This window comes from Sprattus sprattus (assembly GCF_963457725.1).
Source record: "Sprattus sprattus genome assembly, chromosome: 17".
Taxonomy (NCBI): domain Eukaryota; kingdom Metazoa; phylum Chordata; class Actinopteri; order Clupeiformes; family Clupeidae; genus Sprattus; species Sprattus sprattus.
Window position 1 is genome coordinate 9,973,655 of NC_137915.1, and position 17,110 is coordinate 9,990,764.

The 17,110-nt window shown below is 44.0% G+C and overlaps 1 protein-coding gene across 6 annotated transcripts in view; it reads right to left on the reverse strand.

Annotated features, from left to right (window-relative positions):
* The window catches only part of dnajb6b (DnaJ heat shock protein family (Hsp40) member B6b), a 38,578-nt gene extending 22,205 nt beyond the window's left edge, over positions 1 to 16,373 (reverse strand). The window contains exons 1-5 of one of the 6 annotated variants that reach the window (XM_080854921.1): positions 16,080 to 16,373; positions 8,057 to 8,196; positions 5,703 to 5,812; positions 2,122 to 2,199; positions 1,502 to 1,603 (exon numbers count right to left, since the gene is read on the reverse strand). In XM_080854921.1, the coding sequence (XP_080711047.1) occupies positions 1,502 to 1,603; positions 2,122 to 2,199; positions 5,703 to 5,812; positions 8,057 to 8,121 (355 nt within the window). In that variant the 5' untranslated portion in view covers positions 8,122 to 8,196; positions 16,080 to 16,373. Of the gene's footprint in view, positions 1 to 1,501; positions 1,604 to 2,121; positions 2,200 to 5,702; positions 5,813 to 8,056; positions 8,197 to 10,278; positions 10,418 to 11,803; positions 11,908 to 16,024 lie in introns of those variants that run through there. The other 5 variants (XM_080854920.1, XM_080854923.1, XM_080854922.1 and 2 more) reach the window with 5 other exon arrangements.
* Positions 16,374 to 17,110: the final 737 nt, after the last annotated feature.

Genomic DNA, 17,110 nt, shown 5'->3' on the forward strand with positions numbered 1-17,110 from the left:
AGGACTGTATGCTATTTCCACACGCTACACCACGCCCACTCAAAGCGATGGAATTTGGTTGCGTCGCTGTCATGGGTTTGCACCGTAACTCGTTCCCAAGCCAGGGTTTTAACCGCTGCTGCTGCTTATCTCTCCTTTTTCCCAGAGGGTAATTGTGCCTTCACAATTAAGATGCACTTTTTCCTCATAGCTCACAGAATGTGAGGATGCAAGGACCTTTATTGTTTATTGTTGTTATCTCTCTCGTTGTTTGAATGTGCAGAAACCCTAGCATAACTGTAGCGCTTACAGTGCAGGACCCAAAGAATGTTGGAATTGTGGTCAGACTCTGTAATTGGTCAAACCTACTGTCAATCATCTTTACATGAATGTGCAAGGATGCGCACAATTGATCCAAAACAGCAAGGTGGCACTTCAATACCATTTCACCACCTTTTGAAATCCATTCGTGTGCACCAAGCCAACAACATTCGCTTAATGTCATATTTACTTTGGACAGTGGGGTTTGTACAGCTTGCTTTGTCAGTTTGTCTATCTATGTAATACACAGCAACACAGGCAACTAATCAATCGTTAGATAGAACACAGAGAGTTTAAATCCATGCATGTTGGTTTTTTTTCGCTTTTGTGAGGCTTTTATGAAGTATTGCTTCATCTGCTTAAATGGATAAGCCGCCCCTGCCACACACACACACACACACACACACACACACACACACACACAGACACACACACACACACACACACACACACACACACACTGACACACACGCGATATAAACGATAACAACACACACACACAGGCAATCCAGCGTTTGGATGAGCAATGTTCCTTGTAATTAAGCAGGATTAGGGAGAGGGAGCATTAAGAGCTATCTGGCTGTGAGTGGCAATCAGAGGCTCTTTAATTCAAGCTGTGGAGAGCATGTGAACTGGATACAGCGCGTTCCCATGGATACATAATGATAAACCTCATCCCTAAACGAAGCCCTGTCCTGCCGAAGTCTTGGAAACCATGTTTTTTTTCTGCCTCTAGCTCTCGTCTGTGGCTAAGCTTCAGGTGATTAATGTCTTCTGTTAGCCCCAGAGTGGAAGTTTCAATAGTAGGCTACAGCTCATGAAAAGACAAGCAGACTGGGGCATAATGCACAGCATAAGGAGAATAAGAAGAGGTCCATTTTTTCCTTTAACTGGGTATTATTTTTCACTGTGGTGATCTCACAGTATTTATTGAGCAGTAGTAAAGACTTCCTAATAGTCAAGCCATGCCTTGGACTCCTATTCTACAATAACTCTGCAGATCTATTAAGACTACCTTGTGTTATCTGGTCAGGTGATTAAACGTGTGTGGATGACCACATGTCTCAGTGTAACTCTTAAAACCGGGGACCTGCTCGCGCACACACACACACACACTCACACACCTCCTCTCCCTCTTTCCATCCTGGCCCCTCTATCTTTCCCACTACAAAACCCAGGGATATAATATAAAAGTGTTTACCGAAAAAGTCTGCAAAAGGATCCCGTCCGCCGAAGAATTCCCTGAAGACGTCATCTGGGTTCCGGAATGTGAATCCGCCGAAGTGGTCATTATAGTTTCCTCCTACGACAGGAGAGGAGAGGAGAGGAGAGGAGAGGAGAGGAGAGGAGAGGAAAGGAGAGAAGCTAGGTTAACCTCAACCTCTTCTTCTCTCTAAATTAAGGCCTCCAGGTTATCACGTGAAAGACCTGGCCTGCACCTAAACACAGATCAACTGCCTCTCAATAACTCCACCACAACGATTCTGATAATAAAAGATACCTTGCTCCCCAGAGATTTATACAGTCTGAAGATGTGTGGCTGGAAACAGTGTGTCTGGAATTCATCTAATGTGTGAGTTTGTTATCCATTTGGTTAAGCACACTTCCTGAAGAAGTTGGATGAAAATGAGCCAAAGGTACTTTCATCATCTAAACATTTCCTGTGTGTGTATAACTGAAATATCGCTGTTAACAGGAAGTGACACAACTGTTCTTCAGAACGAAACAGCCTTGCAACAGTGGACAGCATTGCATCATGTGTCTACAGCACCTACATAGCTGTAAAGCTTGCAGAGCGAGACCGACACTATATGGTCTTACCTCCTCCTCCTCCTCCTCCCCCTCCTCCTCGAGTAAGGCCGTCTTTGCCGTACCTATCGTACAGGTTCCTCTTGTTCTCTGGTGGGAAAGCGCAAACACAGCCATCAGGCAAATGCCAAAGGGGGCCTGGAGCTGGCCTTAAGGTAAAGAAGAGGCACTTAAGGCACTACAGTGAAATGTGGGCGTCAATGTTGGGATCTCCATGGTTACATGGTTACTACACCAGGCTGGCCTGAATTGACAGATGAAACCATTTACTCATTCAAAGAGCACTTAAATTATAATAGGTTTGTCTAGAATTGGTTTTGTCTTCATACACTATTGTCATGGTTCCATACAAACATCAAGTTAGAATGAGAGATCAATCTGGTCATAATTTGAGCCTAGTAATTCTAGTAGGCTACATCATAATAATATAACTGTCTGACTTTATTCTTCTTCTTATTATTATATAATAACAATGTACAGACAAGCCACCCTTAAGCACAGTGTGAATGAAGCAAGGATGTGAACTCTTTTAGGGACATCGCAAACACAGACAGCTCAAATAAGCAGCCATTTGATTCACTGAAGTGCAGCTAGAGCCATTCAGCGCCATACTGGCCCTTCAGTTTGTTTAGGAAACCACAACAAAGCCACGCGGCAACAGAGGCCAGAGTGAGTTTGAGCAGACGCCAGAGTGAAACATGGGCTCTGGACTGTTCTTAGGACGCTGTCACAGTCAGGTAAGGTTATGACCCAAATGTGTCTGACCTGATTCATGCCATAACCTGAGGCCCACCGCACCGAGAGCAAAGAGGACAGCAGGCGCACAGAACAAAATAAGCCACAGCCACGCGAGCACCTGCCTCACACACAGCCCAATGTAGGCCACTCTGGTACAGCTCAGATCGCCACATAGCGTCATTCACTTCTATGGTCTTTCTGCCAACTGATTAAGCTACATTTCACAAACATCTTTATTATACTTTGCCTTCTGGCTCCAGTAGTTCTTTTGTGAGAACGACATTAAAATGTAGTCTGTAAATAAATAACCAATCTCATTTAGCCTTACTAGGCTACAGGGATGCTGGAAAACCAACCAATCCTTTCATATGTTAAGGAAAGCTACAGTACCTTTCCTACCTTTGTCAGGCACATTATGTCACGACATTTGCACAGCTTTACTTAATAAAGCCATTGTGCTCACCAAATTGAGTAAAATTCTGATACTACTGTAGCTCATAATCATATTGAGGTCTTGGCTGATAAAAGCAACACACAGGCACCTTGAAATGTGGGTCTGTACAACTGAAAGCCGGACATGGTATCGGGCTATGAAAATGGGGGGGGCCCCAACAGTAGCCCCAACCACATTTGAGCTTGAAACTCAAACAGGTCACGGGTTCGAATCCGGCCTGATGCCATTTCTCCTGTCCACTCCCCACCTCTTCTCTCTCTCATCTCCTGTCACAATCTTCACTGCTCTGTCAATTAAAGGCATAAAAAGCCTTTAGCCATCAACAAATCTTCAAAAAAAAAAAAAAAAAAAGAGCTATGAAAATTGAGATTCCCACTATGCTAAAGCTTACACTAGTGCTAGTACCCTAGGGGTTTGGACTGGTTCCTCCGTTTCCACAGGCGGCTAACCTTTCCTGGGCGGCCCCGCACACATTGTTTCCAGCTTTGGCACTCACACGGACAGCCTCATATATTTACGAGCCTTTTCTTTCGGGCGCCTGAGATGACGGAGTCTTCACTAAATGAAACTCAAAACAAAGGACATTTTTACAATCCCAGGAATCTCGGGCCGTTCAAAAAGGCGTTTTGTTCGAGGCTGTTGCTGGGTGCGCACACAAGGGAGGCAAATATTATCGGTCATGAGGGCTGCTTGCGTTTGCTCAAGCTTCAGGCCTACTCATGCATTCTACAAATCTAACAAAGGATTCTCTTACTCTCTCTCTACCACTGTCTCTCTCTACCACTGTCTCTCTCTACCACTGTCTCTCTCTACCACTGTCTCTCTCTCTACCACTGTCTCTCTCTCTACCACTGTCTCTCTCTCTACCACTGTCTCTCTCTCTACCACTGTCACTGTCTCTCTCTCTAGCACTTTCTCTCTCCCTCTCCTCTCTCGCTTGCTCTCAGGAATAATGTTCTGCTAATGAAATGAGCTGCCTATCCTCCAGGCCATAACTGCAGATTATGGAGCAGTGGAGTACAAGTTGAAGACTAAATAAATAGCATGCCTCTGAATGTTACAAAGGCCACAGCAGCCGAAATCCTACACACACACACACACACACACACACACACAGTAACACACACACACACACACACGGACATAGTAATTACAGGCTCTGTGATTGACCCCCATCCGTCAAAGGTCACAGTAACCCTAAGGCACAGTGCTTGGATATGGAATGGAGAGAGAAGGAAATGGTTCTGAGAACAGGGGGGAATGGTAGGCTTCTTTTTGGGGTGGCAGAACTAAGGGATGTCAGGGCTTGTGTGGGACTGCCGGGGAATTATCTCAGTAATGGCAAAATTAAGCAATGGCAGAATGTTGTTGTTAACAGAAAGTATCAGGCTGCAACCCAACAAGGGCAAAAGAAAATCTTGACAAAAACAAAAAGGTACAATTAATAATCTACAAACTGTAAATTATCATCTGCACTTCACATAAGTGGAGTAGTGGAGCCTGGAGGCCTTTTCTCCGTAGTAAACACGGGCTTAGGAGGGCCAAGTTCTTGCCAAGAGCGGAAGGAGGAGCTGGGGGAGCGCCTGCCATCAGCAGCAGCAGCAGCTGATGGAACTGTCACAGGCAGCCGGGGTGCCACCGCTACCGGCCAAACGAGTCCCATCCATCACGCTGAAGGGCCCAATGGGATAGTTTTACAACCACACGCGCACACACAAACAGTCACAGCCAACAACCAAGGGCTATAAACCCGGCATAATGAAGACACAAACAATGCCTCATAAACAAAGTGCAAGTGACCTTGACAAACATGCTCTGACACAGGGTTTCTGACACAGGGTTTCTCAACTGGTGGGCCATGATCCAAAATTTTCCTTATGTGTGTGTATTTTTATGCTTTATGAAAGGTCATGATGATATTGTGTAAGCCCATGTGTACTTACTACCCTATTTCGGAGAAATCACTTTGAATTCTATAAATACTTGGGTCATGACTTAAAGTAACACTATGGGAGTTTATGGAGCCGCCAGCTAGGGGGCTACTTTGTGCTGTACTATTGAGTTACTTATTTTCTGTCTTTATTTGTCTTGTGTTGCACTTGCTTGATGTTTGACTGTGTTAGGGAAGTTGTTGACTCGCTAGTTTGTCATAAACAAAGAAAGCTAATTTCAACAGGTTTCGCTAAGTTAATCCGCTAGCAAGACATCTCGTTAGCGAGGTTAGCAAGCTTGTTATAACACGCTGGAACTTTGATTCTCGTAATAAGTGCTCTCGCGTCTTTGTAATGTTATTGTGGTAGCTATGTTGGCTAGCTTGCCAACACTTTCCTAACAGTTATGTAGCTGCAGTGGACTGAGTGGAGTGGTGGTGGGAATGAACAGAGGCTAGAAAGGATGTTACCGTCTGACAGGACTTCATAGGCCTCTGAAAGCTCTTTAAACCTCCGATCCGCCTCCTCCTTGTTTTCAGGGTTCTTGTCCGGATGCCATTTCAGGGCTTGCTTTCTGTACCTGTAAGGGGCAGACAAAGACACACACATATGTAAGAACTCATTTAAAAAGGTCACAGACGAGGACACACACATATGTAAGAACTAATTTAAAAAGGTCACGAGAGACAAAGACAGTCCATTGAGAAAATTAAGTGCCCCTAAAGCTGTCATCCATGAAGGTTTTGCTTTTCATAAAATATTTTCATAAACAATTCATACAGTATGAAGCGTGGTACGCCTGAGGGAGAGACTGGTAAGAGCATTTAAAAGCCCATCACTACTCTGCAGATGAAGCTTAGTGGCTGAGTATACACCAGGGGCCTGTTTGCTCTGTGCTTGGCCATCTACAGCTATAGAGGGGAGCCTCTGAGAGTGTGTGTGTGTGTGTCTGAATGTGTGTGTGTGTGTGTGTGTGTGTGTGTGTGCAGACAGGCAGTGTCAGCAGTTCTGTGGGTCAGGCACTGGTCAGAAACAGCCCTGCCGTTTTCCCCAACAGGAGGAGGAGTTCAAAAGCGGAATTGGATGGGAGTGGGGGGATTTGCTCTCTTCAATGTCTCTAAAGAACATGCCTTTGTGGGCTCTTTCATCATGTCTGACCCCCTGAAAGAACAAAGTTGGCTGAGTCCATAGAAGTCAATAGGATCTGTGTGAGCATACGGAAATGCATTGTCACAACAGACTCTTTATCTTTTTTGACTCATTGTGAAAATTAATAAGGGTGGAGACACAGACTAAAAGATACACGTGAGTGGACACACACACACACACACACACACACACACACACACACACACACACACACACACACACACACACACACACACACACACACACACACACACACACACACACACACACACACACACACACACACACACACACACACACACACACACACACACACACACACACAGCTTAATACACTACCTCTAACTTTATCTCCAATACTTTTGGCAGAGACTGCGGGTGGGTTGAATGCGACTCATGTGGCAGATTATGTGAGCAGTATTAAGTGAACACTGCTGGCCCTTTGGGGAACTATGATGGGCTTTATGTTTTAGGTGCATCAGGGAAGTGTGTGAGATGTGATACAACACACTGTAACTGAACTACAAACCAACTGCTCGACAGTGGTTTGACAGAGAGAAGAGTGTGAGTGTGTGTGTGTGTGTAAAAGAGGTGAGGATGGATTGTGTGTGAGTGTGTGTGTGTGTGTGTGTGTGTGTGTGTGTAAGGACGTGAGGAGAGACTGAGCGGGAACAGAAGATGATCTTGACCTTTCAAGCCGGCTGCCTCCAGGGCTCAGATGTCTGCATAACACACCTCAGCTCCACCACTCAAACCAACAGACAACAGAACAGTGCAATCACCACAACTACTGCCCAACTGACAGCGTCTTTCTCTCTCTCAGAGTTAATTGAGAGGGACGGAGGGAGGGAGGGAGGGAGAGAGAGAGAGAGAGAGAGAGAGAGAGACAGAGAGAAAGAGAGAGAGACAGAGAGAGTGAGGCAAGGAGAGAGAGACAGAGAGAGAGACAGAGAGAGTCAGAGAGAGTGAGGGACAAACAAAGGTAAAGGTTAAGCAGATGGGCGGGTTTAAGTGAAAGAGTCAAGTCACGTCAGACAGAGAAGAGAAGAGAGACTGCTCTTTAGAGAAAAAGGGAAATGGGGGAACAAGAAAGACTTGAGAGGAGAAGTTACTGTGCTTCTTCAAAAAGAGGCAATGAGGTGTGACAGATTGCAGACTGTCTGGTTCACAGAGCGTGGGAAATAAGAGAAAAAGAACAAACAAATGTAAGAGACAAAATGAAAGCATGCAAGACAAAGATAGAGCGGGACAGAAACAAGCCACGATAAGCTTTAAAAACAGAGTCTCTAGTAGGCTATATGGGTATGTAGCCAGAGGCCACACACACACACACACACACACACACACACACACACACACACACACATACACACACACACACACTTTAACACACACTGTCAAGAGAATGGTGGAAAGTCTTTCTCCCTGTGTTGCGGCTGCTGCGTCTGTTTATCCTGGGTTAAAATTAGTCCATTACATCCTTCAGTGGGTCTGCAGCTCTGACTCTCACCCCTCCAGCACATAGGGCATAAAAATAGATAGCCTTGCTGGACACAGGCTCACACACATACTGTCACATAGGCATGGAGACACACACACACACACACACACACACACACACACACACACAAACAAACAAACAAACAGCAAGAGGAGTGTCCACACAAGCACTCACGCTTTCTTGATCTCGTCCTGAGATGAGTTCTTGGGGACGCCCAGGACCTGGTAGTACTCCACCATGGCGCCGTGCTGGTGACCGCCCCACTCCTCTCGGACCGCGTCGCCCTCGGCCTCGCCGGCTAGCACTCGGTCAGCCTGAAGACACAAGGGCACCAAAACATGAGATGAGCCGAAGGAGAAAGTGAACCAAACCTCAAGGAGCAGATCTTAAAAAAATCAAAAACTCTAACAGCACAGAGTGGCAGTCCTTGTTTTGGAACGAGAGGAGAAGAAAACACGGAGAGGGGTGTGAAAAAAAACGAAGCCAAGGTGTGCCAGAGGCTGCCATGCATCTCATTGTGGCACTGCTTCAAACACTCGCCCTCTCTGTCACTCGCGGGATGGCAACGCTCAACAGTGTAATCTACAGCACAGAAATAGAAGCCCTTCAGAGAGAACGAGAGAGGAAAAGAGATGGGAGCAAGCAAGCGAACGAGGGAGAGAGGGAGGGAGAGAGAGAGAGAGCGAGAGAGGGCAAGAGTGAGAGAAGGGAATAGAATAGAGTGGAAGAGAAATGAGAAGAATGTTAATAGGAAAAGAAAACTAGAGAGAGAGAGAGAGGGAGAGAGAGAGAGAGAGTAAGAGAGAGAGAGTAAAAGAGAGAACTTGGAAAAGTGAGAGGTCACATAGCTCATTCTAATGTTACATAATGATGGCTGTGTGTAAAAGGGTTAAGTGTTGGGTTTCCAGAGTAAACACACACACACACACACACACACACACACACACACACACACACACACTCTCAGAGGCTCCCCTCTATGGCTGTAGTGTAGACCATTCTCTCTCTGGGGGCACTTGCCCATGGGAGGCCGAGAGTAAGGAGGTGTGAGGGCATGTGTCAAGGTAACACACGGTGCTGCCCAAGGCTGACTCAGCATTCTTTCAAGAATTTGGAGAAATTTGAAAATGTGGGAAACAACAAGCAGTGGCTCCCGGCATTATCGAGCAACAAGCATCAAAGAGCAGGGGAGAGGTTTGATGAGTCCTCAAAATGTGTGGGACGCCTCAAATTCACATATACCACACCGACCCACACACACAAACACCCAAATGGGATGTCACGCCGACAATTGAAACCTTTACCGCCGTCTTTACAACTGATTAAAAAAATTAAGATTGATGCAGTCAGATATTCTAAGGAAGTATGACATATACTAACTGGACCAAACCAGGAACTGTTACATCGAGTTGAATTAGAATGTTGAGATGGCTGTAATCTGAGTGTCAAAATTAAAGTCCTGTCCTGGATTTGACCCTCCTTACCCAGTTGCATCCTTTTTAATGGATCCAGACATATGTACAATAAAAATCATGAAGAGAGAAACATGAGATTAACCTGAAAACCAGCAGGCAGAGGTCACTTCAGTTTTCATAGACCAGCTTTCTAGACACCTTTAAACATAAGATTATCTCATCTAAGTGATTGGGCGGCGACAGTGAGTGTGGCATGAATTAATTAAGATAAAAACCAAAAGATTAGGTTCAGGGTCTGTAAGGAGGTTAATAACAGATTAAGCAGGATATTCAAAACAGCTGCTCTGACTTTCAACCTTTTACCACTTTTACCACATGAAAGACCATCTCTCTCTCTCTCTCCCTCTCATTTAATTCTTGGTCTCTCTTTGAACTTCTTCAAATGCACATTTCCTCCCCTCTTACTCTGCGGTTGTTTGGTGTGTACAAATGTGTGAGTGCGTGTGTGAGTTCACCTTCACCTTCACCTTACCTCAAGTTCATTTCTGAGAGTAGGCAGTTACAAGACGGTTCCATTGTGTCTGTGTGTGTTTTTAGTGTGCAGTAGTGCAAACGTTTGTAGGTCTATGTACCTGTATCGAGTTCAAGGAAACCCCCAACCGTAGGTCACACACAATCGAAGGGTCGCAGCATAAAAGCTTTGAGGACAGGAAACTGCACAGTGGGAGGTGAAGAGCACAAGAAAGTCAAGCCGTATCAACTTCCTGTCTCCACACAGCCCTTCTGGCTCCCAGTCACCTTCTCGACACACCAAACTTCATCCAACCACTGAAGATACACAACTATTTCTCCAGAAGTGAGACAGAGAGAGAGAGGGAGTGAGAGAAAGAGAGAGACAGAGAAAGAGAGGGAGAAAGAGAAAGAGAGAGAGAAAGAGAGCGATAGGACAAACAGAAGCACCTCAGAACACACAAACCTCACCTAAAGAGTGCTGTACCTTACGATGAAACTGAACTGCCTTTATCTTTCCCGGATACGCGTCATTCGATCGCTTCTCCGAGCTTAGCGACGTGTCCATACAAGTCCTGTTGGCAGTTGTTTAGCTGCTCAGAGATGCAAAAGGCCCTGCAGCTCAAAGCCTGGGACAGTAAATCTTCTCACCGCGCCGGTGAGATCCACACGCCACCTGAGCTCAGCGCTAAGGCTACCGTCTTTCATTTCCTGGCAAACACTACACAATCCCACAAAACATGCGGGACATGACGGGAGGGGAGGCATCACAGACATTGGTCCAGAGGGAGAGAGAGGGAAGGGGGACAGAAAGAGAAAAGGGGATTGAGGAAGAGTGTGATGAATGATACATTTTTAAGAGGAAAAGAGAGGGAGGGGGGATTAAAGGCTCTCTGATAAAGACCCTGACAAACATGGTGAAAAAAATGTGGAGTTGAGAAGCCAACAACAGAGCAAGAGGGTGAGACAGTGAGAGATTGAATTCCTGCTTCGGCCTTGTGATCTGTAGTGATCTGTAGTTGGCTAATAATTCCATATCTAGCCTTAAAAGGAGCAGATGAGGAGCACACTCATATTAGCCATAATCACCATCCGGTGACTCACGATTTCTCAGTTTATTTTTTCAGTCTATCTACTGATGTCTTAGAAAAACAGATTATCTGATGATCAACCACAAAAGCTACAAGCTAAACCCTCATCGACGAGAAGAGTACAAGCACTTCTATTTAACATGAGGGGATACTTTAATAAAACGCCCTGCAGGCATATCTCTACCACACAAAGACTATTGAAGATAGTCTATAAAAGACTGACAAGTTAAGACAACTAAATATCAGATACCTAAACAGTACCCTAAATCTACACTAGATAAAACAAAATAAGTTTTCCTTTCGTATTTTGCTTGCACTAAGAGAGTTCATTTTCCTCACTGGGCCCCATCACCAAGCTTAAGAGCTGTACCTATTAGCAAAGCTAGATGGTCCACATAACCCTGGGTAAGGCTTTTACTTTTGCATAAATCAGAAAACGTTTGTTCTCAGATCAAAATAAGGACGGTCTCTACCTGTCAGTCTATGGCCAGCATGACTGCAGGAGATTACTGACCACCATCAAAACTGATACACACTCTCTGTGTTGTAACCAATGAAACAAGCCAAACAAACAAAAAAAGGGTAAATATAACACAGTGCTAAGTGACTAGCTCCAATTGGAGGCTGGTCGTATCATGTTTGTTTGCTATTTATATTGGTGCTGGCCTTTAAGAGGGTTTCCATCATTGCCATAATGCCCCCCCCCCCCCCCCCCACTGTGGGTGCCAGGGTATCTAACTACCCTGGAAACGCCAGCAAAGCACTGATCAACCTGATGGACAAGGAGTGAAGGAAACCATCTCCTTTTGTGGATATTCGTGCAGGACTGGGTGTCATCCTTTAACACAAACTCAGTGGTTCTGCTCACATTCTGCACATACCTGACCTTCAGTGTTCTCACCTACCTCTGAATCACATTGGCATTCTTATCTCTCTTCCCTGGTCTCACGCTTTCTCGTTGGATCAGCATTTCTCTGTACACTCATCACTTTTTTGTTATCGCTCTCCTTCTTTACATCCCTTTCCACCTCAGGACTTTACCCTCTCTTTCTCTTTCTCTCTCTCTCTTTCTCTTTCTCTCACAAAGTGACAGCTCCGTCTGGCTTTGCCGTCAGCAGATGTGAGATGTGAGATCGGGCGGTGAGTGGGGCTGCCCAGCAGTCTCGCGCTTGTTTGCTCCTTTTGCACAGCTGTCCTAACTGCTCACTGTCAGCTCACAATAAACGAGAGGAAAGAGTGACGAGCACGAGCGTGGAGCGGCCAGGGTAGAGAGGAGGAGAGACAAAGAGGAGAGGAGAGGAGAGGAGAGAAAGCGTTAGAGCCCGCCACCCTCCTGAACTCAAATCACCAGTTGCTCATTATACAATCTATGAATATTGACTTTTTACAACGAACAAACAGCGAACTCTAAGCATCATGGAGAGCACATCAACCCAGATGTCTCTATGGTATTCATCTCCTCTGAGCTACAGGAGCTGCGGGTCACAGCTGGCTTAGTTGAACAAAAGGCCATACTCTATGGTTTGATTCCATAGAGAAACCATGAAGGGCCGACAACATTGTTTTTCTCTAAAACTGATGTGAAACTGAATAAACCGATGTGAAACTAAAATTGAAAACATCTCAAAAGGCAGCTTATGACTGTGATATTTAAAGATCAAGTGGAAATTGTTGGTCACATAGGCTAATCAGAGATCAAATCAAATTATTTTTTAGAAGAGATGAACACATTATTGTTTATTGTAAACACTTAATTGTTCCTGTACATGCTTATTGGGTTTAGTTGTCTATATTTCAAAAAAAATTCTTTGAAAAAGTGAAATAGTCCAAAATCTGATGTTTCTGAAATGAAGCCCCTTTATTGGGCATATCAACTTACTTTGTCATATCGCAAGAATTTTTTCATTTTCAACAACAAAAGTTACACACTGAGTAATGGGGTTTCTTCCAAGGAACGGTTTATTTTGTCGCTGTATGAGGCGGAGTGTGTGAGTGTCTCCATGGGTATTGAATTTGGCTGCGTACAGACACTAAAGAGGGCACACAGAGTGAATATGTTGGAGCGTCGCCATATAAAAGTAAAAAAAAAAAAAACCTTCTAGCAAAAAGACGTCTTTAATGGCTCTAATTCACAATGCCTTTTTTTTCGCAATCCTAATGAAGTGCTTCAGTCTGTTAAAATGGAAATAGTGATTTTAAATAGAAGAAGAAGAATCTGTCAAATTAATGAATGCAGTGTAATTCAAAGTGTGACAGTTCTGTGTGTGTATGTGTGTGTGTGGGGGGGGAGGGGGCTCCATCTGTTCACTGGGTGAATGCAATAGTGGGGCGGTTTTCTGAGGGTCAACCAATCCTACAGATCTGTGGAGTAAAGGTTAAACTCCATCATGAACTGGTAGTAAGGACATCATTTAATACCAGCATCAGTTAAATGCCTCAGTTTTCCCCTAGTTTAATAAGGATTAACAAGGGACTTGTGATGAGGGACTCACAAAGCCTTGACAAGACACACATTGCTATCCAGGTCAGTGCACGCACACACACGGGCACAAGAACAGGCACGCGCACGCACGCACACACACACACACACACACACACACACACACACACACACACACACACACACACACTCTTTGGCAAAGAATACTAGAGGCCAAACAGAGGAGCCCTATGTGACTGAAAGCTCTGTAACAATTCAAGAGTGCCTGGTCAGTTTTCTTCAATGACAGTCAAGTCCCCACTTATGCATTTCATGAGACTCACCATTGCAAATATGCCTGTGGGATTTAGTGGGACCTTCAATTAACTAGATGGCTTTCTACATCTCTTTAAAAAAAACTCCACTGGTTATGGCCAGGAGGCAAGAAACACAAAGATGTTCATAAAACTGTCATGTGACAAGGATGACTGTTCGTGACTGGTGGTGCTGACCCACTCAAATGGCAATAATGTTATTACAGCTTTCTTTTAAAGGCTCATAAATGCGTATCACGCCACTGGAATGAGAGTTAATCATCACACCAACAATGAAGAAAGCAACACACCAACATTATAAGAGAAGATCATATTTAAGTCAATGTAACCAGCTTAAAACTATGATTACAAGGAACAGAGCATAAGCAATGTTAATGTCTATTATTGTGTGCTTCATGGCTGCATACATCCACATCTTGTATACTGGATGTAAATAATGGTATAGAAAATGTCAAGAATATACCGCATTGAAATACCGCATAAGCCATCCTCAAGGTCAACTTGACCTCTAGAGAAGAGCATGTCTCCCTGCTGGTTGCTAGGCAACTAATTGAGTAAGGCAAGTGATATAATGTATAAGTGTAAAGCTTGTACCAATGTACTGAGCATGTGCACAAGTGGATATTAAATATATGGTGCTAAAAAATAAACCTAAATGTAATGGCCAATTCATATTCAGTCATAAGATTCAGTTAACAATGGCTTCCTCATCCAACTCAACAGCAGCTTACATTTGCCTCCCTATTTAAATTAACTCAGGTAAATCCAGTTACAGGAAATATTATGGTCTTGATAAGCCCACCAACACCACTGACTACCAGCATTTCCACTCAGAGCAAAGGGACCCAACTGCATGATTGCTTTGATGAGGCAATTCATTGTGGGATCTATTAAAGCTTTCTACGATTAACACTCCATGGACAGGCAGTGTTCACTGAGTGCCTTCGGGCTATTCGTTGGTATTTCAAGTCTCTGTAGTCTGAAATCAGAGACAATTAGAAATCTCAACAGAAAACTTCCCACTTAAGATTATCCTCATCACATCCACCTCCACCTTCATTAAAACTGTGGAAGATTTTAGGGGCTCAATTAAAAAGTCGATGGCAGTTGGCGTGCCTACACCTACAGTGACAAAGAGAAGACTACTGCCCTTGCCCAAGGAGAAGACTACTGCTCTTGCCCAATGAGAAGACTACTGCCCTTGCCCAATGAGAAGACTACTGCCCTTGTCCAAAAGGGGTTGAACTCTGGTAGGCATAAGCACCTCCAACGCCTCTCCAACCTTTTTGTCACCTACACACATCAAGGTGCCTGAGAAAGGGTGGCCAATGGCACTCGAGTTGGCTTGCTATGGTTGAAAATACTGTGAACACAGCCATAGTTCTTATAATGTTTTTGCCTGACCTGCATGATCAGCAACCATCATTTCAACATAGTTTTTAAGGTATCTTACATTGTTGTCCTCCATTAAAAGCCATCTGAAAATCTTTCACATGAATATAGTGATATGCAAAACAGAGATTGTATTAAAGTATGAGAATGTATTGAAAACACAACATAGCACTTAATCTAGGTCAGGATATTTCCAACAAGCAAGAAGAAGTCCTTCTGTCACTGTGTTTGATTTATTATACCCAATAATATCCATTATACAAATACGCCATTGTTTCAACCACGGGTTTGACAAAGCCAGAGCGAGTTTCAGTGTTCTTGCCCGACCAGCCTCATGCAACAAGAACGCCAGCAAAATAAACACTTAACTATATCCATTATTTGAGGACAAATCGGGATACCAAAGTCTGAACCAGTTTTAATGTTGACAGATAAGTTAGGCTACAAGGTGAATCACTTTTCTTCTGTGTATGACAAATCATTTTTCTTTTTCAAAATCAGACTGACAGAACTTTAAACTGTACCACCTTCGTTTCTGTTAAAGCTGTCAAGGTAAGCTACGCGAGACGTTTGAACTTGAAAGACACAAACGCTACAGAAGTTTCTGGAAAACAGATGCGCGCCATTGGCTACGCTCACAGGTTTGTCATGTTGGTCAATAGGACTTGACGTTTTTTAACAGTCATTCAAGATTACAACGGACGTAGCACATCACGAGCAAGCAACGTAGCTAGTTTCGAATATTTGCATTATTAGGCTGCTAACGTGTCAAATATGACACGCTTTGTCCATTGTTTTCAACCGACTCAAGTTTGATGTGAAAAAACTCGAGATTCAAACATTTAGTAACCTAGACATGCAGAACATAAAAAAAAAATTCCCCCAAAAAATTCTCGCATCTGTTTCTGTGATGATATGGGAATGCGTACTGGTGTTTGATAACATTGCGGCTGTCAGTCTCACAACGTTAGCTCACTTACTGATATCTTGTAGTTGAGACTTGTTGTGATCAGGTCGCAATTAGATGTCAAGTACCTTCCAACAGTGTAGGGTTCCACACAGGTTCTTTGTTCAGAGTCCCTTTCGAATCTTCTAGGAATTCCAGTGATGGCAAATCAAGCTTCTCAGTCTGTTATTCACCAGCAACCTCGGTGAATTCTTGCTAGGCTGCTAAATATCTGTTTGTGACCGAAGACCATCTACCCTGTCCGCCCGCATGCAATACAAATCTTCCTAACAACTACTCTATCAAAGGCAGCTGTCAATGCAGACTATCCTTTTGGCTACCTAAGCTTGAATCTTATCGCATCCATGCGCATCGATGTTGGCCACATTCTGTTGCGCAAACTCAGAGCTGCCTTGAATGGTATGTATCGCTGATATTTCAACGTCACTTCCCCTCGCAGTGAGGTTTGTAGCTGCTTTTGATTGGAAAATCGATTACTTAATGTTACTTCGAAAAGGATAACAGTGTAACTTTACGTGACTTTGGACATACACAAAATATTCACAATTCAAACAGTATCCAATCACTGGAAACGGTCATATGGTCTCGCGTATTTGTTTTTTTCGCCACCTAGAGCAAGATTAAGAAATGACAACGCACCAAAAGTACATTAGACTTTGAGACCATCAGATACCCTGCATAGGCTTACCCATATAGTCTGCTGTGTTTCGACGGCAGGACAGAGAGAACAAGCTGAATTGGTTCGGTAATTTCTACAGTTAATGTAGCCTAATGTAACATCCCCTTGTAAGTAGTCGCCACATAAGCTCTGCAGTCTATACTTTTAAGGTAGATCAAGTTACGCTGTTAGAGCTGAACCATTATGAAACTAAATAGTTAAAAACCATAAACTCCTTCCACGTGCTCTCCTAAAGCACTTTTCCTGCTTGCACACTAGTGCTGCCTTGGCCTGACACATGATTGGCAGATCATGGACATTGTCCCTCCACATTATCCCCTTTTACAGAGCATGGGGTATTCATATCAAAGATTTTCCTGAGTATAGAGAACTATAAAAATAATACCTGCCTAAACGTGAGGAGAACCAGCAAAAATTGCA